General features: G+C 51.9%; 1 protein-coding gene and 1 long non-coding RNA gene across 7 annotated transcripts in view; both read left to right on the top strand.

Annotated features, from left to right (window-relative positions):
• Window positions 1-23,665, top strand: part of LOC310671810 — a 56,900-nt gene that overhangs the window by 31,129 nt on the left and 2,106 nt on the right. The window lies entirely within an intron of this gene.
• Window positions 848-22,350, top strand: WNT10B (Wnt family member 10B). 6 transcript variants are annotated; one of them, XM_083427832.1, is made up of 5 exons: window positions 848-3,173; window positions 4,566-4,719; window positions 11,404-11,666; window positions 18,395-18,729; window positions 21,267-22,350. In XM_083427832.1, the coding sequence occupies exons 2-5, from the start codon at window positions 4,655-4,657 to the stop codon at window positions 21,723-21,725; spliced, it is 1,122 nt and encodes a 373-aa protein (XP_083283958.1). In that variant the 5' UTR covers window positions 848-3,173; window positions 4,566-4,654; the 3' UTR covers window positions 21,726-22,350. The 6 variants fall into 6 exon arrangements, with proteins under 6 accessions (XP_083283958.1, XP_083283962.1, XP_083283963.1 ...); XM_083427836.1 differs by having other exon boundaries at window positions 2,134-2,346; XM_083427837.1 differs by lacking the exon at window positions 848-3,173 and adding an exon at window positions 3,427-3,448.

Here is a 23,665-nt window from a genome sequence, read left to right as displayed (position 1 = left end):
CAGTGCACATAGAAATCAGGATGAAAGCAGGACAGATGCTCCTTGCCATATAACTGTCCCACAAACAAACCAGAACAAACGTTCAGTAAAGGCAGGATCTAATCAAGAAGAAGAAGAGGAGTTTGGATTTGATATCCCGCCTTTCACTCCCTTTAAGGAGTCTCAGAGCGGCTAACATTCTCCTTTCCCTTCCTCCCCCACAACAAACACTCTGTGAGGTGAGTGGGGCTGAGAGGCTTCAAAGAAGTGTGACTGGCCCAAGGTCACCCAGCAGCTGCAGGTGGAGGAGCGGGGAATCGAACCCGGTTCACCAGATTACAAGACTACCACTCTTAACCACTACACCACACTGGCTAATCAAACCTCCACAATAAGTATTGTGCAAGCAACTCAGGGTGAAAGCTCAATATAGATCATATGGACAAGCCCTAGTCTGGCATCCTTTCCCACAATGGCCAGATAGATGTCTCTGAGAAGCCCCATGGGTAGCACATCAAGGTAGCGGCTGTCCCCAGCATCAGTTATTCAGTGGTATACTGCATCTGAAAATGGGTGCTCCATATAATGTCATTATTGGGAGCCCCGATAGACCTATCTGGTTCCAATGCCCACCCATCAAATTATTTAATGGCCATCACAACATCGTGTGACAACCTGCCAAGTTTGGGGCTGGGGGCAGTGGACTTGCAAATTTCAACCCAGTGGCCTTTTGTTGTGGTAAATCCTTGGTGGTGAGAGAATGCACTCTGCACATTCTCAACAGCACTCTTCTCGTGTCCTTCCACCCCCCACCCCAGCTTCCAAAACAGGCTCTCTGGGGGAGTCCTGGCCAGGATTCAGAGCCAGCCTTCCTTTCTGAACCCCAGCGCATCTCTCCCAGAGCAAAGGCAAGAGCCGAGAACGTGTTGGCTCGTTCCCAGCCTCATGTTCAACTTCTAACCCTCCAGACCTCAGTCCTCTTCCTCCCAGAGACGGAAATAGAACCCGAGACTAGGCCTGGCGCCCAAAGCCTGGTGGTCACCCACCCCCGGAGAGAGGGATAGCCCGTCCGCCGCTCAATCCCACCCTCAGCGCCTCACCTTCCCCTCCGACTGACTCATACATAATCGTCCCCTGCAGCCAAGATAAACGGGCGGGGAGAAAGAAGGGCGGACGCGGCGAGGAAGGAACCGCTGCGAGCTGTGCAATTGCATCCGAGCGCCTCGCGCGCCGCCCCTGCTGCAGTCAGGGAAGGTCCCGGCTCCCGGGAACGGGCACAGGCAAAGCCCACCGAGCCTGCGGATCAGGCGACCCCACCCTGGAAAGTCCCTCTCTTGCACGCGAGTGGGGCTCGCGGGGCGGCTTCCCTGGCAGGATCGCGGAGCCGCGCGCCAGGGCGGGAAGGAAGCGGCGGGCACCCAGCGGACTGGAAACTTGGGAGTGTCCTGTGATGGATGGCAGCAGGCAGTAACCCCGCCAGGCTGCAGGGCTCGGAGAACAGGAGTCCATTTGGTGGTGGTGCTTTGTAGCTTCACACACACCCCAAACCCCGCTGTGCATAATGCTCCTCTTGCTTAGGGCGCCTGCTGGCTTGCGCAGCCATCCCGGTTTGCTCGCTCTGTAGGCCCTGCAACGCGGGGGCTGGATTGTGTGCGAAGTCCTATAGGTGGGAGTTGCTCTGTGCAGGGCTGATTTATGCCTGGAGGGAAGGGTGGGAGAGGAGATCGCCGCCTTTTCCTCCCCATTAGCGATTGCCTGCGCCCCTTCCAGCTTTGCGAGCGGCCTGCCCGTGCGATAATTCGAAGGTTAGGGAAGGGAGCCTGAGCGAGCCATGGAAAGTCATGCAACACAGGGATCCTGTCCAAGTGCGCCTTGCAATTGAAGCGCAAGCCGTGCATGCTTGCTCTCTGCAAGGCTGCTCACCCGACGTGCAGCCCGATCTTGTTTAGAGTTAGGTTCGCAATTTCTACGTCGCATCGCGCTGCTATTATCCGACGTGGCCTCGGAACCAACCCGCCTTTGGGGCGCTCGCTCGCTCGCTGCATGGCGGACCGTCTAACTTACGCTACCGACCGGCTCAGCAGCGCTTCAGTCTGCTCAGTCCACGCGCCACCCGGCACAACGCGCTAAAGAGGGGCTCCCCCCGCCCCGCACACGTCTCAGTTCTTCGTGCAGCAATGCAATTGAATCTGAGAAGGAGCGCCCGGGTTGATGAACGACCTTGCAACAACTCTATACCCGGAACTCAGTACAGTATTAGAGGAGCGAAGATAAAGGTTTAAATGCTTGGCCAACAATCCAATTAAATTTCTCCAGGCCAATCGATGCTGCCTCGCCTCCCGTGGGGCTAATTGGGAGGAACCATAAGTAACATTCTCCCAAGAATATAACGGGGTTGCAGTTAAGTGTCGTGCAGGCAGCATTTATGAAAGGGATACCCATTCAGTTGTGGGGCATTAGGCTCTCGAGACGGAGCCCCCGGCTTCACAGCGTTAGGACTCCAATTCCCATCAGCCCCAGCAAACATTGGCAATGGTGAGGGATGGTGGGAGTTGCAGTCCGGCAATTTCTGAAGGGCCTCCCTGTGTTTGGGAATGGGGAACTGCAGAATCCTAAACCACAAAATTGCAGAATTGTAGCGTTGGAAGGGATCACTAGGGTCATCTAGTCCAACCAACCACCTGTAATGCAGGAATATCAACGCACGGTGTCCCATCCAATTTGAAACCATACCGGACCCTGCTTAGCTTTGCACAGAGGCTAGCAGTTTTATTGCTGCAATGCTGCAGCCTTTCCGGGGCTTATCTTTGAAGACTGGCTAGAGTCCCGAACGCGCCCGGTTCCTGTTTTTGGGGAGGTGCACCTGCTCTCTCCTGGGGGCTAGTTGGGAGGGGCGGGTGCGTCGTTCTGCCTTTGGGCTGTGCGCGCTCCCCGCGTGCGGTGTGTGTGTGCTGGACTAGATGGCCTTTGGATCTCTCTTTCCTTCCGCGCGATTTCCCACCCGCCCCCAGGAAAAGGGGGGAGGGAGCGAGGCCGACCCACGCGAGCGTGTGGGGCTGGGACGCCCGAGGCAGGAGGGACGGCAGCGGAGCCTGCGAGGAAAAGGGGAGTGGAGACATGAAACCTGGCAGCCGGCTGCAGAAGCGCCCGAGCAGATCGTCCGGACGGAGGGAGAAAAAGGGCCAGCGCGCGAGGTTAGAGGAGGAACGAGACCGAAGGGCGGGCGGGGGGCGAAGGAAGGAGAGGGAATCAAAAGAACCGAACAGAAACTTTGCTCTAATCCTCTCTATCAATCTGCGGGAAGGCAACCTGTAGAGGCTTGAAAGCAGGGAGAGGCTGGGATCCAGTGGTTGGGATCCAATCGCTCAGGGGAGACGGGATCGGGGTTTGGGGCGCCAGGACGCCTGGGTTCTCTCCGCTGGAAGGCGGGCGGGTCGTCTCCTGGTCAGCCGAGGAGCTGCGGGAGAAGGTGGGGTCCGCGCTTTGCGCCTGGGGAGAAGAGAGGCGCCGCGCGCGGCCCGCGGGACCCACGGCGGGCTGGCGTTCACGCCCGTGGGTGTGGGCACTGGAACCGCACCCGAACTGAACAGCTGCTTCCCGGCTCCAGCTGCCCCCGGATGGGGAGGGGAAAACCTCGCCCAGGCGAGGCTCTAGCGGCCGCGGAGAGAGGGAGAGGGAGAACGGGGCAGGTAGATGAGCGAGAGGAGAGGGAGACCAGCCGAGGGACGAGAGGGGAGGGGATTCCTGGCTGCCACGGTAAGCTTGGGGCAGGCGGAGAGCTCTCCTCGGTTGCGTGAAGGCAGGTCTGCTTGGGGGGGGACGGGGACTGTGAGCTGTTCCCGCATAAGCTGGGGATCTGGGGTCACTGTTTGAAGCCATGCCGCTAGGTTCAACGTAGCCTTACCATCCTTGCCCTCACCTGTATCTTTAATTACGGCCAGACAGGCAGAAATTCAACCGATAGTGCTCTATCTCCATAATGGAGTATTGGATTTCTGCCGCTCTTTCACGCTGGAGGGGGCAAGGGGGCTTTTGGCAATCCTAGGTCAGTGCCCCGTTGTAAATGTGTGTGTGTGTGTGTTGAGAACTGGGTTGTCTTTTCAGCTGCAGGAAGGAATTTGTGGGAGGAAAATAATTGCTGAAGCTTGAGCTTCTTTCTGACCTGTGCTGCTATTATTATTGCTATTACTAATTGAATTTATATACCGCCCTATACCCGCAGGTCGCTCTTCCTCCTCACAAGTTCATACCCAGCGTAGCCCTTGAAACTTGATTGCAGTAGGTGGGATGGAGATGGCAGAGCTTGAGTAGAATGAATTGAGGGAGCTTCTGTCAGGAGCTGTGCTCACATGGCAGCCTCTTTACTTTTTGTATTGATCCCTTTAGCTGCTCTCATTTAAAAAATGCTTTAAACTACGGGGAGGCCATGATTCAGCTCATATTTTGGGGTAGGCGAAGGAGTCAGGGGCTGGGGAAATGACCCTTATTCCTCCAAGGGAATCAGGAGGGCGTTGGGAAAGGGTTATCGGCTCGCTTCCCCCTCCTGCCCACTTCCCACCCCACTTACTTACTGTCTCTTATTCCAGAACCTTCCTCCTTCTGCCCCGCTTGGGAGGGCCATGAGGGAGAGGGTGACCTCCAGCCCAACTAGAGAGCAGCCCGGTCAGAGCTTGGCATGGCTCCAATGAGCCCCTGTGTGGCCACTTGTCTCTTTGCTGCCTGCCTCTGCCTTTGGAGAGGGTAAGTGATTCACTGAGGTGCGGTGCTGTGGTGGTGGGAATGGAGCTGTCCCAGAAATTGCTGCCCCTGTCCTGCTGGGGATACTGAACAGCCAGGAGAATGGCACTGGTGTGATTATGTGGGGCTAATGAGGGTCCCTGGTGTGGAAGGGCATTTATCTGCCCAGTTGGCATCGTGCTTGCTTCTTCATTACTACATCAGTGCGCAGCAAGCAATATGCCAAGGACAAACTGTACAGCTGTAGCCTCTCCCCAGTCGGCTTCCTCTGTCCCTGCTTTCCCACTGGATTTTTAAAATGTGATGCCTGGATTTTCCACGAAAGCAGTGAGTTTAGAGGGTTAAAGCTGAGGGAATATGTAGGCGGAATTCCTGGAACACATTTCTGATGATCGCTAAGGACATGTCTCTTCACACTTTTTGGATCCAGGGCCGACTTTTAACCCAAACATGCATTTGGGGACCCATTTCTTATATGCCATCTACTTGTGTGAGGATAGTGCTCCTGTTGTGCCCCAGCTTGGATCATGGCACAGCCCACCAGCTGAAGACCAGTAGCTCAGGATGAGTTAATGATGGTCTGCGTGGATTGTTTGTGATTATGAGCTGGTTCCGCACGTAATGCTAAGCCAAACTACAAACAGAGCTTGCATGCCTGCATATTCACACTAAGACACAGTTTGGCTCAGTATTACATGCAAACTAGCTCTGTGTATGGGACCAAGAGTGGTAGTTACTCCAGATTAATCCACAGCAAGAATTGTGTGCCATGTGTTTTTATATGCAAGCCAATGCTACCTTTCACTAGATTTAAGACCGACTTAGGTATTAAGTTGGTTAAAATAGATGCCATAACAGCATTGCCCAAGCTAGACCAGAGGTGAGGAATGTGAGGCCCTATTGATGTTTTGGGACTTCCAACTCCCTTCAGCTCCAGCCAGCATGGCCTTTGATCAGGGATGATAGGAGTTGTAGTCAAGCAACATGGGGAGGGCCACACGTTGCCCATACCTGAGGTTGAGCTAAGGGAGGCAACATACTTCAGTTATGAGACACATGACATTGCAGGCGCGGGGTCCCTTCCAGGCTCAGACCCTAGCATCTCCAGGAGTGTGAGACAGCAGAATTCACAAAGACCCCTTTCGCGAAACCTTTGGACAGAGATGGGGAAACTGTGGATCTCCAGTTGCTTTTGGATGCCAACTCACCTCAGCTCCAGCCAGCACAGCTGGTGGTCAGGGAATGAGGGGAGGTGTAATTCAATAGCATATGGAGGGTCACCTCTTCCTCATCCCTACCCCTACCTTCTTCCTCTGTGGGGGTAGTGCTAATGGGCTATCCCCATCCTGACCACATGAGGTAGTGATGACCACCAATTTGGATGGAAATAATAATAACAACAATATTTCTATATTGTTTATATTTTTAAGAGGGGGGAATCTCAAAGTGGTTTGCAACTTTGAAAGAGGATTAGAGAGATTCATGGAGGATAAGGCTCTTAATGCCTCTGAGTCCTGATGGCTCTATTACCTCTGGGCTCAGAGGCATGCTGGGGAACCGAAGCGGGAGAGGACCATTGCAGCCATGTTCTGCTTGTAGCCTTCCCAGAGGTGTCTGGTTGAGCTGCGTGGGAACAGAGTGCTGGACTAGAGAGGCCTTTGGCCTGGATCCAGCGGGGCTGCTGTTATGTTCTTATGCTCAGATGCTTCGAGGACGCTTCACGTTCACGAAAGGAGATGGTATCGCAGCCCTTTGGAAACTGATTCATCGCGGTTTGCATTTTTGTAGCCTTGCTTTATCAGATGTGTATGCGGACTGAGGGCTGTGCTCGCACTGACACAGCAGCATATAGACATAAAGTGTACGTTGACATAACATGCCAGCAACGCCTGCCTTTTTGGGTGGTGTGTCATTGGCATGTTGTGTAACATGGGTGGAAGCTTTATGCATTCCCAGAGTGGCTTGGGAACAGCCACAGCAGAGGCAGCTACCATGCCACTACAGGCAATATGTAAAACCAGGGCGGGGTCCTTTCAGGTGTTGCTGGACTCCAGCTCCCATCACCCCCAACCATTGGCCATGCTGGCTGAGGCTGATGGGAGCTGGAGTCCACCAGCATCTGGAAGGCCACAGCTTCCTCATTCCTGATGCAAAGTGACCCTGAGAGATGTTTTGGAGATGTAGGCTCTTATCTGTGAATCAGTGAAGATCGCCCCAGGCCACAATCAGCCAGGCACAGTACAGTTCTAAGCATGTTTACTCTGATGTAAATCCCACCAAATTTAACAAGGCTTATTCCCAAGTACCTATGCACATTATTGCAGCAGCCCAGCACAATCCTATGCACATTTACTCTTAAGTAAATTCTGCTGTTTTTTAATGGGCCTTTCCTCCAGGTTGCAGTCCCTTGCCCACTTCGCTTAGGATACTGTCAAGTGGGACTTACCTCTGAGTAAACATGCACAGGATTGCCGAGTTGGTATCTAAGCTGCAGTAGTGGTTCTTGTTGGTATAAAGCAGGGGTGTCAAACTCAAATTCATCGGGGGCCGCATCAGCAGTTTGGTCACCCTCAAAGGGCCGGTTGTATCGGCCTAAAATATTTGAGCAGGCTGAGACCCCCAAAGTTGATGGGCTTTGACATTTAAATGGGATGTGTGTGGCATGTGATAAATTATGTGAGGTTCGAGCTGGTCTTTGACCCGTAATAAATGATGATGATGATGATGATGATGATGATGATGATGTGAGGTGGGGCCTACCTGCCCCCCTCAATATTTTATTCAGCCTGACACCCCTGTTATGAAAGATTACTAAAGTCTGCCCCTGTGGTGATGTATCATAACATTGTGCAGGCCCAGTCTGAGGGCACCTTTACTGGACTGCGTCTTGTGGCTGGGGCTTATCTACGCCTTCTCTTCCTTCTCCGCCTGGTGCTGCCTCCTCCCTGTGCCAGGTGCTGGCGGGGGGGGGGGGGGAGATGTGCCGGTTGCAACCCAGTTTCTGACGGGGGCCAATGCTGCTTGTTCTTCCCTCTACTTTTCAACACTGCAATATATCGCTACCGTATCACAACATCACTATCACAATGTTGAAAAGTTGGTATCGTCTGCTTTTAGGGGCTGATGGGCTTACTCAGTACGGACAGGGGCACTCCTAGGAATTTATTGGATTTCAAATCCCTGGATTTCAAATCCCATTGAGGGGGGGCAGGGGCGGACTTTGGTAATATGGCACCCACCCTGAGTGAGGACAAACTTTGGTGCCCCCCCCCCCATAGAATAAATAGGCATCGTTATCATTATTTTGTCCTCCCTTGGCTCGGGGCGGGTAAGGCGCCCGCACGGCCCCAAATCTGGTGCTGGTGGAGGAAGCACATTTCCACAACGGGCCGAGCTGCCCCTGTGGATCCTGCTGCCTGAGGCAGCCGCCTCCCTTGCCCTCCGTGGCAAGCCGAGGCTGAGGGGGACGTTCGCTTGCCCAGGCGCCGGGCTTCCGTCCACTTGCTCCGGTGCGCTCGCTGCAGCCCTGCTGCCAGCTGCCAGCAGCCGTCGGGGAAGGCGGCCGGGCTCCGGGGCTCGGTGGGGCCCGCCGGCAGAGGGCGGCGCTGCGCCTCGCCTGGGCGTGGAAGCCCTGCTGGCACGTTGTCTCCCACGCCGCGCGTTCGCGTCGCGCTCCCGCCTCCATCTCGGCTCGCTCCCTCCCGTTCTCCGCCTCCGCGCCTCGCCTGCCAGACTCGCATCCCTGCCCGGCGGCGGCACAGCGGAGGCCGAGCATGGCACCAGCAGCGGCTTCCGGGGCGCGCGGAGGAGCAGCCTCTCTGCTCACCTCCACCTTCGTGCTGAAAGGCGACGCGGCGCACAACCAGGCGATGGTGCACTGGATGGGCGAGAACAGCAGTGAGAATGGCGGCTACACGGGCCACATGACAACGTCTGGCGGGCCGGATTCGGCCCGCGGGCCTTGTGTTTGACACCTGTGGTATAAAGGAAGGAAGGAAGGAAGGATTCACAGGTTCAAAAGAACGTCCCTCTGAGCATCATAAACTGGATGCATGTGACAGCCACAAGGGCTTAGTGTGGCAACAACCCTGCACACATGGATGACGAAATCAATTGGCCCCAATTCTGTATAGGGAGAACGTTCTATAATGTTTGACTCCCGTATTTCTGTTTAGAGTATGATTAGATAGACCTATCATGTGCCCTTAGGGGCTGATTTGGTCCTCTTGTGATGAGAGGCCCTAAGACAAGTGCCCCACTTATGGAAAACTCCTTCCCGTGGGGCTTGTTGTGAAAAATGCTTGATGTTTGTCTGGGGTAATTTTCCGGGAGACTGCCACTGATGTCTCTGTGTCAGCTGGGAGCAGGAGCTGGAGCTGCACCTGAAAATGACCTGAGGATGTCCCCCTCCACTGGGTGGTTGCTATGGTGGCCCCTTCTGATCAGGAAACTTGGCTCTATTTCCCTTTCCCACATCGACATGTCTGTGTCTGCCACTGCCGGGGTTATTCCTGCTCCTCCTTCTGTTGCCACGGAGACACCCTGTGTTAGATCTGGGAGGGGCTCCTCCGCTTCTGTCAGGGGAACATCTCCCTCCCTCCCTCCCCTCCACCCCCACCCCCTCTTTGGGTGCTGAGCCGCAGGGTGATGCTTTTGATCTTCAACCTGGCTTTCATCTGGTGCCAGTGAGGGGGGTGGGGGGGCAGGCAGGGAATTTCCCCCTGGATACTCGCCCACCCAGGTGCACTGATCTCTCCCTCAGGCAATAGAGTTGGGCTGGACTGCCACGAGGGTTTTGCACGACCCTCCACACATGTGGGATGAAATGCATTGGCCCCGATTCTGCTTGAGGAGTGGGACCCGTCAGGTGTAGCAGAAACGTAGGAGTTGTGCTTCCTAGTCATTCCCTCTCTCCCTCCCACCTTACCTGAGAATGGAATGGAATGGAGAGGTTGCAGTGCAAAGATTGAAGTCCTAGGGGCTAAGGTGGGTTCTTCTGCATCTGGCTGAGATCAGTGGGTCAGAGAGCGGGCAGGGAGGGGAAATAGTATACATAATTCAATGAAGGAGGGAAAAGAACAATTTAACTTCATTCCCAGCTCTAAATTGGAAGCTATATATATCTGAATGTGGTGGAAAGGGAATGGATCTGTATGATTCAGGGGATAGATACAGATATGGTGGCACCCCCAAATTTCTGGTGGTGTCCACAGAATTTTGCACAGAAGCCCCTCCTCTTTCAGAGGTCTCCCCTACCCTGCATTCCTGCAGAGACACAGGGAACTGAGATCCTGGCTGATCCAGACCCTGGAGAGACCTCCTTGGAGGAAGGGGCGTGATGGGGCTCCCACACGGCACCCCTGAAGACATAGAGAAACCAATCCAAAGACAGCCTGTACAGCCCCATCTCTGAGATGCCTCACCTGGACACATCCTGCCCCCCCCCCTGTGGGATGTAAACACAGGAGCAGTCAATGACAACATTCCTAGAATGTACATGTTAGGACATGGGGGGGGATGTCTGTCTAGCAAGCAGGTAAACTTCCTGGGGATGGACTTCCTCCGCATGTGACCAGAGGTGGGTGTGGCCTCACCTGTGCAGGTAAATGTAAAAGCACAGGGCAGGCAGCCATCTCTCTCTCTGCCATCTTCCTTCGATGAGGAAACATCTAAGGATGCTCTCTTGGCTCTCAGCCAAGAGAGGACTAAGGGACTATCTTCCATAAGATAGATTCTGAGTGTATTTTACCTTTTTAAGTCTGTGTGCCTTCTGGGATCATATTGTGAACAGAACGTGAGTAAACTCTTTTATACTTTTATGAAGACTGTGTTGTGTCTTGTATTTTAAGAGGGAACAAAAGGGGAAATTACCAGAGTAATTATTATAGAGGTTCTAGCGAACCTGTGCAAGCGTTACCGTTGCGAGCTTAAAGGGGAATGTCTATAAACTCTGCTGATATTTTGGGAACTTTTTAGCACAAGTTGGATAAGGATATAATTAGTCAATATATCCTCTCCTGCACCCCAGAACATTCCCACACCCCCCACATCCCCACTCCATGACCCCATCCTGAGCTCTGCCTTTCTCTGCAGTTCTCTCCTACCCTCCTTTAAGCCTTGGGTACAAAGGGAGGCTGCAAAGCTGATGGGAAAGCCACAGAAGCCTGTTTGGCTTCCAGACAACTCTGACCCTTATCTACCCAAGAGGAAGTAGAATGACCCTGCAGAGGACCTGGTAGAGACAATGGCTACATAAGTCCTTCAGTCTCCTCTGGACTTTGCTGGTTCAGAGCTCCTTAATGCTCCGGTCTCTTTGCTCCAGATCCATTGTTGACTCCAGCTAAAGCTTCCACATCTGGTGCTAGTGATGGACCCAGGCCCAGAGAATTTGTAGATACGCTGTGCTATTGCCCAGTTTTTTTAGGCCATTGTAGCTGATTTTGTCTAGCCAAGGACTCGGGTAGCTTACTCCATGCCCAGATGGATGGGTGTACTTTTATCTAAGGGGCACCCAATCTCAATTATGGAGCTTCCACCGTTTAGCATTCTGTTTTGCCCACTGTGTTCGCTCCTGTCTGTTATGATCTGTGGGTGAGGCAGTAAGTAGCCTTTCTCTCTCTCTCTCTCCCCTCCTCCTCTTTTGTCCCCAAAGCCAAGTTCCTGCTTAATTCCTCTGTTCTCCCACAGGATCGTGGGCCATGACTTCCTAGGCCCAAGGGTGCTGGCTGAACCTGTTCTTACTCCCAACACCATCTGCATGACCCTCCCCTGGCTGAGCCGGCGCCAACTTGGGCTCTGCACCCGCAGTCCAGAAGCCATGGCTTCCGCTCTGCAAGGCATCCACCTCGCCATCCATGAATGCCGGCATCAGCTGCAAGAGAGGCGATGGGATTGCTCAGACTTGAGCAGTAGCGGCACCGTGCTTCTCAACAGCGCTGTTCTGAAGAGAGGTGAGGAGCTTGAGAGGATACTTGCCATGTGATTTGACACTTTCCTCTTCTTCTATTGGAGTCTGTAAGCAATAAAACCAGAACTTGATTCATGCCTTGCTATCACTGCTGCACCCTCCTTCACCTCCCCACTGGCCCTCCCTCTAGGAGCTGACTCAGTGCCCCCTCTCCCCTCTTGTGACAACAGAAATGGAGCCAAACAGGGTCACTACAAATGGAGGGGAAGCCAAAGAAGGTCTTGCTGTCACTTGACAAGTCACAGGAGCAAGGAGGGGCAAAGAAGGCCCAGGGAGTTACAGTGGTAATTCCAAAACATGTGCCACGAAATCCTTGCTAGCATGCCACAAGAAATAAATGAACTGGATGCAAAAGGCTGGTTGAGCCAGAAGAGCCCAGTCACAGAAGAGGCTGCCTGCTGCATCCCCGTATGAGTCATCAACCAGCCTCTGCTGTGAATGGTGATTCTGCTCTGTGCTCTTTTTCTGGGGTTACTCAGGGGTACGCGGTACCAGCACCTTTTTTTCTAGAAGAAAAACACTGGCTGAAAGGGTGGCACTTAGTGTAGCAACTTCATGGGGAGTGGCCTTCTCAGTAGTGGCTCCCGCCCTCTGGAACGCCCTTCCATCAGATGTCAAGGAAAGAAACAACTATCTGACTTTTAGGACACATCTGAAGGCAGCCCTGTTTAGGGAAGTTTTAATGTTTGATGTTCTATTGTGCTTTTGTTGGCAGCCGCCCAGAGTGGCTGGGGAAACCCAGCCAGATGGGTGGGGTATAAATAATAAATTATTATTATGAAGAAAATTATAATACCAGCACCATTTTTTTCTAGAATAGAAGCACTGATCCTGCTACTTCTCTGCACTGAGTGCAGTTGGATCGTTTAGTTACGCGCGGTGCAGGATTCACAGCAGAATTTATCGCTCATCAAGGAGGCTGCACCCAGCAGCTCTGCATGTCACCTCTGGGCTTTCATCCTTCAAATCGGGAGGCATTGCGCCAGATCACTGACACATGAAAGGCACTGCATCTGGCTCCTCTGGCGATGCACCAGGAGTTTTGTCCTGGTGTGCAAGTGTGCCCTGGCTATAAAAGTGACATGTACTTCCAGTTTTAATTTGTGGGGTGAAGGGAGTACTCCAGCTGTGTCAAGTTTGGGGAACACTGAGCTACACCCATCATGTCAGGAGAACAGGATATCATCATCATCATCCATTGTTCACCAGTAGTCAGGGATTCCTGGTGCTTAGACCTGATTTGCTTGACATTGTTATTCCTAGTACAGTGGTACTTCGGTTTTCGAATGTCTCGGAAGTCAAACGTTTCGGTTTCCAAACGCCAAAAACCTGAAAGTGACTGCTTCGGTTTTCAAATGCACCTTGGAAGTCAAACAGGAAACACAACTTCCACTGAATGCAAGGCCCTGAAGCTTAGCTGTCGGTTGTTGAGTTGTGGTTTTTGAACGTTTTGGAAGTCAAACAGTCTTCTGGAACAGATTATGTTTGAAAACCAAGGTACCACTGTACCAAATTAAGGCAGGGAGTGCCTGGCGTGCTATGGTCCATGGGGTCCCAAAGAGTCAGACATGACTAAATGACTAAACAACAACAAATCAGCAGTGGAGGGAGGTCCCATTCCCTAAACTGTCTGTGGTTGAAGTCTCTCTCCCTCAAGAGAATTCTTGGGCCAGGAGTAACAATAAATGTACCTTAAGGATAAGAACAAGGGACATGGGTGGCGCTGTGGGTTAAACCACAGAGCCTAGGGGTTGCCGATCAGAAGGTCAGCAGTTCGATGCCTGCCCTGCTAACCTAGCAGTTCAAAAGGACGTCAAAGTGCAAGTAGATAAATAGGTACCACTCTAGCGGGAAGGTAAATGGCGTTTCCGTGTGCCGCTCTGGTTTGCCAGAAGCAGCTTAGTTATGCTGGCCACATGACCCAGAAGCTGTACGCCGGCTCCCTCGGCCAATAAAGCGAGATGAGCACCGCAACCCCAGAGTCGTCCGCGACTGGACCTAATGGTCAGGGGTCACTTTACCCTTTACCTTAAGGATAAGAACAGACTGGGTGGTGGTGAGAGGGCTGGCCCCAAACATGTTACTGCCTTAGGCAAAGAACAAAATGTCACCCCCTGCCCCCAAGTCCACACAGAGAAGCTGACCGGGCTTGCATTTGAATTCAACCCTAATGACTTGTCAGGCTTTGGGGAATCTGATTCCTCCCAAGGTGGCAGCCAAGAAGCAGATAAGCAAGAACAATTCTTACCAAGTATTTTATTCAATATTCACAGAGAACGTAGAAATGCCATCTATCTCAGATAATGGCGTTGCTCCGAGTAAAGTCCCACTCTCTCCGTCTCTCCTATTATACATCATCCCTACATTGCCTGATCAGTGTTTTCTGCCTCTGAGCTTTCTGTTCTCCTACTCTCAATGGACGCTGGGTCCTGGGACAGGGGGGGTGGTCAGGAATGCTTTCCAAAGACACTGAGTCTGTCAGCTGTCTCTCCTCTGGTGCTGCTGCTTCTTCCTGCTGCTCTCCCAATATTTCCCAGCCTCTCCCCTCTGCAGCCTCTGAACTATGACCTTCTGCAAACCGCTGCTGTAAATCTATACTGTCCTCCTCCGGAAGGTGCAGGAAGGGGGGTGGCAGTCCCCACCATTCCTCCTCAGTCCAGCCCCCGACAGTGACTGGATGGTGTCCTGTCCCTCACCTGAGGACAATAGGCTAGTTCAAGGGGAGGAGGCAGGAGCACAGCAGGCTGTGCTGCCGCTGCAGTTCTGTCCTCCCTTACCTTGCTGTCCATCTCCACACCTGCTGCCTAAGATGAGCCAGTTCCCAGGGTCTGCCTCAGGGCTGGTGAGAGTAGCTAGCATCTTTGGACAGCTGCTGAAGCTTTAGAGCCTGAATATGGCTTCTGCTAGGGGACGCGGGTGGCGCTGTGGGTAAAAGCCTCAGCGCCTAGGACTTGCCGATCGAAAGGTCGGCGGTTCGAATCCCCGCGGCGGGGTGCGCTCCCATTGCTCGGTCCCAGCGCATGCCAACCTAGCAGTTTGAAAGCACTCCCGGGTGCAAGTAGATAAATAGGGACCGCTTACTAGCGGGAAGGTAAACGGCGTTTCCGTGTGCGGCTCTGACTCGCCAGAGCAGCGATGTCACGCTGGCCACGTGACCCGGAAGTGTCTTTGGACAGCGCTGGCCCTTGGCCTCTAGAGTGAGATGGGCGCACAACCCTAGAGTCTGTCAAGACTGGCCCGTACGGGCAGGGGTACCTTTACCTTTATGGCTTCTGCTGAAGCCTGCTGCCACTATGGAGGAGGAGAAGGACGAACAACCATCTCTTTAGTCAAGTTTTAAAAACAGAATTGGGCTTGTACACCACTTGCATGTCCAGAGAAGTTGTTAGTGGGCGTTGTTGTTTACTATTTTTTGTTGGGAGCCGCCCAGAGTGGCTGGCGCAAGCCAGTCAGATGGGTGGCATCATCACTGAATAACTTTTTCTGAATAAGAGGTTTATAAATTTTCCAAGTAAATGAACGCCTGCGTGCTCTCTTATCTTGATGGGGACTGGGCATCCCCCTGCTTCACTCGGCCGATTCCCCTGAGCACTGCCCTGCCACCTCCCCATCTGCCACTGTGCCCATTCCTGCTCCTTTCTGCCACTGGCTGCTCACTTTTCCTCCTGCCTTTTAACTCTAAGGCACATTTATTGTTACGACTTAATAGCTGGGTGCCAGTCCTGAGTGAAGGGGTGATTTGTAGCAGATGGCTTAGCCAAAACTAAGGAAAGGGAACTCCTCCTGGTTTTCTGAGTGATGCTCCTAGCCACCCTTGCCCACTGGGGTGGGCAGACAATTGGCAACAGTAAATAACAGATAATACTGATGCCTGCCCTCTCTGCCTGTGCAGCTGATATGGAGGAGAAGGCAGGGACCTGGTTGGCGGGGCAGGCTGGTGGGAAGCATCTGAGTGCATCTTCCCAAGCACACACACACACACACACACACCCGCCAATACACTTAGATCCTGTCTGCTCTGCCCTGCCTGCCTGTCTTTGTGAGCACCACCCCAGGCTCTTTCCCCTTGAACCTGCTGCAGGCACCTTTTTTTGGTTGCACCTTTTCCTGGTTGCAGATGCAGTGGCCAACACCTGACCCTAGAGGCAAGTTGGCCGGGAGCTCCTTACTTTGGTCCTCTGGATCTCTTTGATTAATTCAGCTTTGAAGGAGCCATTTCCAAATTTAAATCCAAGATCAAAGTGAGCCCCTGGGCAGGCAAGAGCTTCATCAAGCTGCAACCCAAGCACCTGGGCTCTGAGCCTTTGCCTGGTGTGTCATGGAGGCTGGCGGTGGGAGTTTGGCCAGCTCATCAGGATCTCAGGCAGCATCAGATGGGAAGACGGTAGGAAAGTGAGGATCAATAACGGAAAGGCTTTGGCTGATCAAGAAACAAACCGGAAAGGTAAATCAGGATTAGTGGAGACGAAGGGCTGGATGCTGGGATGATGAGGAAGAGGCTTAATTTACTTGAGGAAAGAGGGCTAATCTCCACTACAAAAGAAACCTGCATTGATTTTAAGAAAATACCAATACTGCTAAGCCTGAACAGATCAGGATCTAAGATTGCTTCCAGACGACCAGTTTAATGAGCCCTCAGCCTGATTTGTTTGTGGGGAGATTGTGTCACGTAAGTGCTAATCCCACCCTTTCCAGTAGATTCTCGCTGCCCCCACAGTCATTTTTCTTGTTGGAAAAAGTCTGATATTTTGGGGAAGCGGATATGTTTTACACAAGCACCAAATCGGCTTTAATTGTGCTGCCTTAGTTTGCTGGGGTATGACTGAATCCAGCCTGAGAATCATGACTGCCTATAAGCACCCTAGGACTGCAACCCACATTTACCACCAAAATCCACTGGTGCTTGCTTCTGCGTGGACACGTCTAGCATTGCACTGTAGAAGATCAAACCTATACTATGGATTGGCTTATTCATAATAACCCCAGGGAACCTTGGGACTTGTAGTTCTGTGAGGGGACAGCTAGGCATCTTTCAACTCCAGGACAAACTGCCGTCCTTGCAGGGTTCTTTGGGAAAGCCCTGACAGTGACATAAACATGCCCCTTCTAGGATCATGCACAAACCTATTTAATTTAAAATTACTAGATATTTTAAGGTGCGCCTGCCCAGCCTGAAAGATTGTGAATGGTCACAGTAGTTTGTTGCTAAAATCACGGTCACACACAACTCCAACCAGTTTAATCCCATCCCAGCCCACGTAAAAAAAACCCTTTGTGGTGCTCTGAAAATACTGGGAGATTTTGGCATCCTGCCCAGGGCAGGGCACTCTCTCGTTTTGGGTAGCTGCTGACATTCTAACTTGGCATACGAATGGCATTACTAAGATGATGTTCTCAGCTGATCTAAGCATGGCTCTATATACACTGTGACCTCACCGCACAAGCACAGAATTTAATCCTGAAAAGCTCTGCTTTCTGTTTTTGGACTCCTCCAGATGATCTGTTATTGAGCATTAGTTTGCTGACAAGATTAGACAACAATGGCTGTTTAATGAGCATTTATTCTGATTTGTTTGTGGGGAGGTTAGATGATGTTGCATCAAAGCAGCCGTTATCCTACATTTTCTGGTGCTTTCCCCCATCACTTTCCATGTCCCAAAAAGTCCAGCCTTCTAGAGCAGATGTTCTGCCGCTCAAGACCTCCCAATCAACTATAATTGCACAACTTGAATTTGCTGGTGTGACTAAATCCCACCCAAAAAGAATGACAGTCCAGAAGCACCCTTTGCTTTTTTTAAAAAAAAGTAAAGTTCCTAGCCTCAGGACTGTGAAAGCAGGGTTAAAACTGGATGGGTAATACCTGAGGAAATCACAGAAGCCAGACAATGAGGGATTGAGCAGGAATTCTAGTGGCTAAAGAAGGAATGTCCTGCATAGCTGTTTCTGTTATTTTCCTGCCCATGAATAGAATAAGGAAAAGAAATGATGAGAAATTAGCAATTATGTGCAAAACGCTTGACTAGATTTGTACCAGATGCAGAATTTGTCTATCTTGCTCCAAGTTCTGGATTAGCTTAGTCCTGAATCTGTGTGTGTGGCAGGGATGGCAGCAGCAGTGGTAGTGCAGAGTACAGGCAGCCCTGATTTCAGAGGTCACACAATGAGACGAGAGATGAGTCAGTCCCTTTGCTGGAAAAGCCTTTCAGTGCTGCAGCCGGGGCTGTGGAATGCTCTCTCCAAAGAGGCTCACCTGTCAACTATGTCAGGATCTTTTCTTCGGTGCAGGATAAAAACCTTCTCTTTCTCCCAGGCCTCCTATACCAAACACTAGGTATTAAAAAACTATTTCCTCTTGTTGGGTTTTAGTGCTTTTTTAAAAAAAAATGCATCCATGTGGGTTTATGCTGGTGTTACGTTAATTTTGCGCTGGGTGCAGCTTTTGCATCAATTGTGTTTTCCATCTGCATGCAACTGATTTTAAATTTGTGAACCTCTCAGAGGACATGGTTGGCCAGCGGTATATAAATGTCAAAAATAAATCAATCAACGTGACTGTCGGACACACACATGCCCAAAATGTGCAGGGCTAGATATATAGCCAGGCATCCTTTCTCTCTCTGTCTCCTTTCAAATGCTTCCTCGCTTGGTTATTTGAGCTGCCCTCCAGCTGCATCTCCAACTCACCCTCTTCCTTCCTCTGTGTCCCCACAGGCTTCCGGGAAAGCGCCTTTGCCTTCTCGCTGCTGGCAGCTGGGGTGACCCACGCAGTAGCCACAGCCTGTAGCCTTGGGGAGCTGCAGAGCTGTGGTTGTGCCGGGCAAGGCACCGAGAACCAGAAGCTGAAACTCAGTCAGCTGCAGACCCTAAGCCGCGGCAAGGCCTCCTTGTGGGGGGAGCCTGGCCCCCAGGACACCTGGGAGTGGGGGGGCTGCAGTGCAGACTTTGACTATGCCCAGAAATTTGCCCGGCATTTCTTGGACCCTCGAGGGAAACCGCGCGATGCTCACGCACGGATGCAGCTCCACAGTCACCGCGTAGGCAGAAAGGTAGGAGGCATCCCTGGGGCAGGGCTTTGCTAGCCAGAGTATCTGGTGTAACTAAAGGGCCGGGCTGGAGTTAGCAGGGAGAAAGGGTCCCCCACGGGGCTGGATTCCTGAAGGTCTACGCACGCCTTTGTGTTGGCAGCAGTAAACAGGCAAGTACATAATCCGGTATGCAGTGCGCTATGTGGCATCCTCAGGATTCATGTTGCAAGTCTGCAGCACTCATTATCATGGGTCCATCAGCTGATTGTCCATGTAGGCAAAAATGGGTCACCCAATGTCATTGTGAAGTCTGCCATTTGGCAGGTGGGCTCTCCTAGGAATCCCACTGTTTTCCTGTGTGTGTTGTATTTAAATAACCAAATTTGAGTTGGAAGGATTAGCATGCGGTATTGTTCCCAGATTTGTTCCTGTTCTCTTCTCGAAGACTCTTTGTGGGCACTAGGGGGCTGTAGTGTGCAGGATCCTGGCATAGGCATGAAGTAAAGTGACTCACCGCCTGAACTTTCAAGATAGAACTTGAAGGGCAGGGCATCACTGGAACCCAGACTTCTTGTGGATGCAGATGAGGGGCATTCCTCTATTCCTATGTCGCTATGGCAAATGCAACAGATGTCTGTCCCCCCCTCCCACACACACACAATTGCATAATGTTTCAGCGCTGAGGTTGTACATAAAGACTGAATAGTTTTATTTTTAACAAAACTACAGTGGTGCCCCGCAAGACGAATGCCTCGCAAGACGGAAAACCCGCTAGACGACAGGGTTTTCCGTTTTGGAGGTGCTTCGCAAAACGAATTTGCTATGGGCTTGCTTCGCAAGACGAAAATGTCTTGCGATTCCTGGGTTTTTTTTCCCCCTCCCAGCCTTTTTCCCAAGCCCCTAAGCCGCTTAACAGCTGTTCGCTAAGCCGCTGAACAGCTGATCTAAGCTGCTTATCAGCTGATCTAAACCACTAATAGCCTTTTAGCAGCTAATCCGCTAATCCCTTAAGCCTTTAATAGCCGCTAATAGCGCTAATCCGCTAATGGGCTTGCTTCGCAAGACGAAAAAAACCGCAAGACGAAGAGACTCGCGGAACGGATTCTTTTCGTCTTGCGAGGCACCACTGTAAATTGGTAAGACTAACAGCAGAATAAAGTTTACCCTATCCTGAAGGTAGGGATTCCCTCCCCGTAGGAAAAGATGCATTTTCTGAGATGGAAAACATCGTGAGCTTTGTGTACCCCGAAGATGCAATCTTCCCACAACATTCAGAAGGACATCCTGAAAGGGTGTTGTGTGATTGTGCGATTCACGAGAGAAACAAATGCATGAGAAGAGCCTACAGGATCAGGCCAGGGGCCCATCTGGGCTAGCATTCTGTTCTCACTGTGCTCAGCCAGCAAGTTGCCTGTGGGAAACCAGCAAGCAGGATTCAAGCCCCAGAGCCCTCTCCCCTCCTGCTGTTTTCAGCAACTGGTTCTACAGCCTCCGTCTCCCCACGCAGCTGGGAGAGCTAGGTATTCGGAAGCAATGCTGGAGGTAAAGCATAGCGATCATGGCTTGTAGTCATCAATAACCCTCTCCTCCATGAATTGGTCTAATCCTGTTTTATAGCCATTCAAGTTGCACACACAGAGCGGCCCTCTATGCACTGGCTGCCCCCAAAAAAAGAATAGTAAAGAAAAAATGAGTTAGATGAAATAGTTATAGATTGTTGTGGTGATTCAGAGATTTAATCGGAAATCAAACTGGATTTGAGTTGGTTGGTGTCTCTGGTAACTTCTCTTTCCCTGCAGCAGGAAGCGCCTCCATTTTTGTGTTGTGATGTGATTAGATGCTGGAGGTTTTTTAATAGATATTAACCTTCCTCCCTCGTGTTTGTGAGTTCAGCAGAGTGCTTTCCCATTGCAGCTTAAAGGGAAGCTTTAACCTTTTAAGGCAGACTGTATTTTCCTGGTATTGACCCCTTTTCTCCCCCTTAACCATCACATAAACCCTTGTAAAATGTAAAAATAACATTTATTCACTCAGTATGCTTCTTGAAGAATAACAGATACAGTACAGCAACTTTGTTCAAGTAGGCTTAAAATGGTAATTCGTAAGTTGTATTTAAGTCTCACTTAAAAATGGAGGCTGAGCTTAGCAGACATAGGAGCCAACTACTAGGGGCCAAGGGGTTTTCATCCCCCCCTAAAATATTTGAGGGGGCTACCCCAAGTTGATGGGCATTGCCATTCAAATGATGTGCGTGCTCCACATCATGTGATCAATTATGCAGGGCAGGGCCTAACTGCCCCCAATTCAAGTTGGCACCCCTGTTGGCAGATGTTCTCACATTGCTGGCATATAACTACACACACTTCCTGTCAGGGCACAAGGGAAATGATCTCAGAGAGCTCTCTCTAGGAAATTTACAGGAAACCTCTGTGAGCCTCAGCCCCTTGGTGCTCCTGTCTGGCAAAACATGAATTGTTGGTGGGACTGCAATTAAATACCCCACATTTTCCTGCAGCTAATGCTTTGTTCTTGTCCCTTTCCCACCCCATCCTTGGCAGGTTGTGTCAGAGCTGAGCCAGCGGAGATGCAAATGCCATGGCCCCTCAGGGAGCTGCCAGTTCCGGACCTGCTGGTTGGCAGCCCCAGACTTCCGCCGTGTGGGCTCTCACCTGAGGGAGCGAATGGACCACGCCATACTCTTGCGGCCGCACAACAGCAACTCGGGGGCCTTCCGGCCCCGCCTCCAGCGCTCGCGCCTGGCCAAGCACCTCATCTTCTACGAACCCTCGCCTGACTTTTGCGAGCCTGACCCAAGCCTGGGCTCGCCGGGGACCCATGGCCGCCCTTGCACCAAGGGCAGCGGCCGGCCCGACGGCTGCAGCAGCCTGTGCTGCGGCCGGGGCCACAATGTGCTGCAGGAGGTGCATGCCCAGCGCTGCCACTGCCGCTTCCACTGGTGCTGCCACGTGGAGTGCGAGGAGTGCCCTGCCACAGAGTGGGTCAACGTCTGCAAGTGACGGGAAGCAAGGCCCTGTCCTCCCAGAGACCTGGCTACATGGGGCGTGGCTGCAGGGCGCGGGCCTGGCGCCATGTGCCAACGAGCCGCTTTTGAATGGCACCGCGCTTCAGGGGGCCCAGCACCCCTCAAGACTAGGCCTTCCGCGGAACATGCTTCCTGTGGTTCTTCTGCCACATCCCAAACATGCCATGCTTGGGCCTCTCCTAACACCATGCTAGGAAAGATTTGCTGCAGCGTTGAAACACATGTACAAATGGATGGATCGCAGGTGGGTTTCTAAACCCAGCATGGAAGCTGTAGCCTTCCGTCGGCCTGTTTCCCCATGGTGGGGCCAGACTCTGTGCATAGTGCCTTGTTTTATGATGAACTGCCACCCAAGGATTATTTGGGAGTTGGTGGCAGCAAGGAAGCAGGCACATGACATGTTGAAGGCTTTGTGTCCCAGTGTGTTGCTCTTCAAATACTTATTTTGGGGGAGACACCTAACTTCTTGGCAAAAATCCTGCATCAGGGCTGATGCAGGCGAGTGCAAGGGATGAGTTGTGGTCATTTCAGAGTCCCTGTGCAGCCAATGGAAGGGCCTGGGACACTGAAAGGCTGTGTGTGCGTTGCCAGCTTAACACACAGCCAGTGGCGTAGCGTGGGTTGTCAGCACCCGGGGCAAGGCAAGTAATTTGCGCCCCCCGCTGCACTGTCCCTCCCCCAGATAGTCCCTCGCTCTCTCTCCGCACCGCACCCCACGCCTGGCACCCTCCTCTCCACAGTGGGCGGCGACCCGGCGGCTCGGATCGGATTCGCACAGCCACCACTGCAGTGAGAGAGAGTGAGTGAGCTAGGTAGGGGCAGAGAGCTGCGAGCGCCCCCCCCCCAAATCTTGCGCCCGGTGCAGCCGGCCCCCCTTGCACCCCCCACGCTACGCCACTGCACACAGCTAGGTCTCTCAGTTCGGATTGAAGCTAGTTTGTGGGGGAACGCATCAAAACACAGTAGTATCCCATGAGAAACAGCGGGATAGATAGGATTGTGGGTCATGTTGTCTTGTGTCCACTGCTTCCCAAACCAGAGATGGGAGCGCACTGGATGCAGAGTAAGCGGGAGTGTGTGCACAGCCCAAACATTTGTTTAGGGTGGCATGCGCGTGTGCATGCGTGTGGCAGGCGTAAGAAGCTCAGACTGTCCTTTTAGGAGGCAAGATGTACAGACAGGTTTGCAATTCTTGCAGTCATTTGGAACAGCAGCGGCAACCAAAAGCAAGACCGGCAAAATGACAGTGGGGTGATACTGCAGGGTTAATTTATTCTTTTGTTTTGTTACTGAAGTGTGTTTGTGAAACCATTTCATATGGCTAATGGAGGTATAATATTATCCAGGGGAGCTGCATCTTTCCACTGGCCCAACGTCTGTTTGTTTTGTAGACCTCTGTGGGTTTTTGTGTGTGGTACATGTCAGCAGCAGCTGGCTCAATCTATTTTGCTGCCCTGGGTGAAAGTTATTTTTGCCCCTCCTCAGTTGCCCCCCTCGTAGTATGAAGGGGAGGCTTCAGTGTAAAACAACCACACCTTTTGACCACCTTCCAACCTTGTCCCCACAGCTGGTTCTCTGGTAGAATGAGGGCCAGTAGGGACTGTATACAAAACCTAAACATCTGTTTACCCATAACACACCAATGCCTTTAAGAACACAGGTAGGCACAGAAATTCAAATCCACAGACACATTAATGCAATTTTTAAAAAACCAAAAACCACAAATCATAATTTTACGAAATCAGTTCGATTGGCATTCAAAACCTAAAAGATATGTATTTTATTTATTTGTTTATTTATTTATTTATTTTGATGAGGGGTTCTTACCCTGCAGGGAATCAAGAACTCCATTTTCCAAAGTCAGGCTCTGAAGTCTGGGAGAAACCTGCATGAGGCCAGTACACACCTTTTCCT

Source organism: Podarcis tiliguerta (assembly GCF_965153285.1).
Source record: "Podarcis tiliguerta genome assembly, chromosome: 2".
Lineage (NCBI taxonomy): Eukaryota > Metazoa > Chordata > Lepidosauria > Squamata > Lacertidae > Podarcis > Podarcis tiliguerta.
This window is presented reverse-complemented; position numbering and strand designations above follow the sequence as displayed.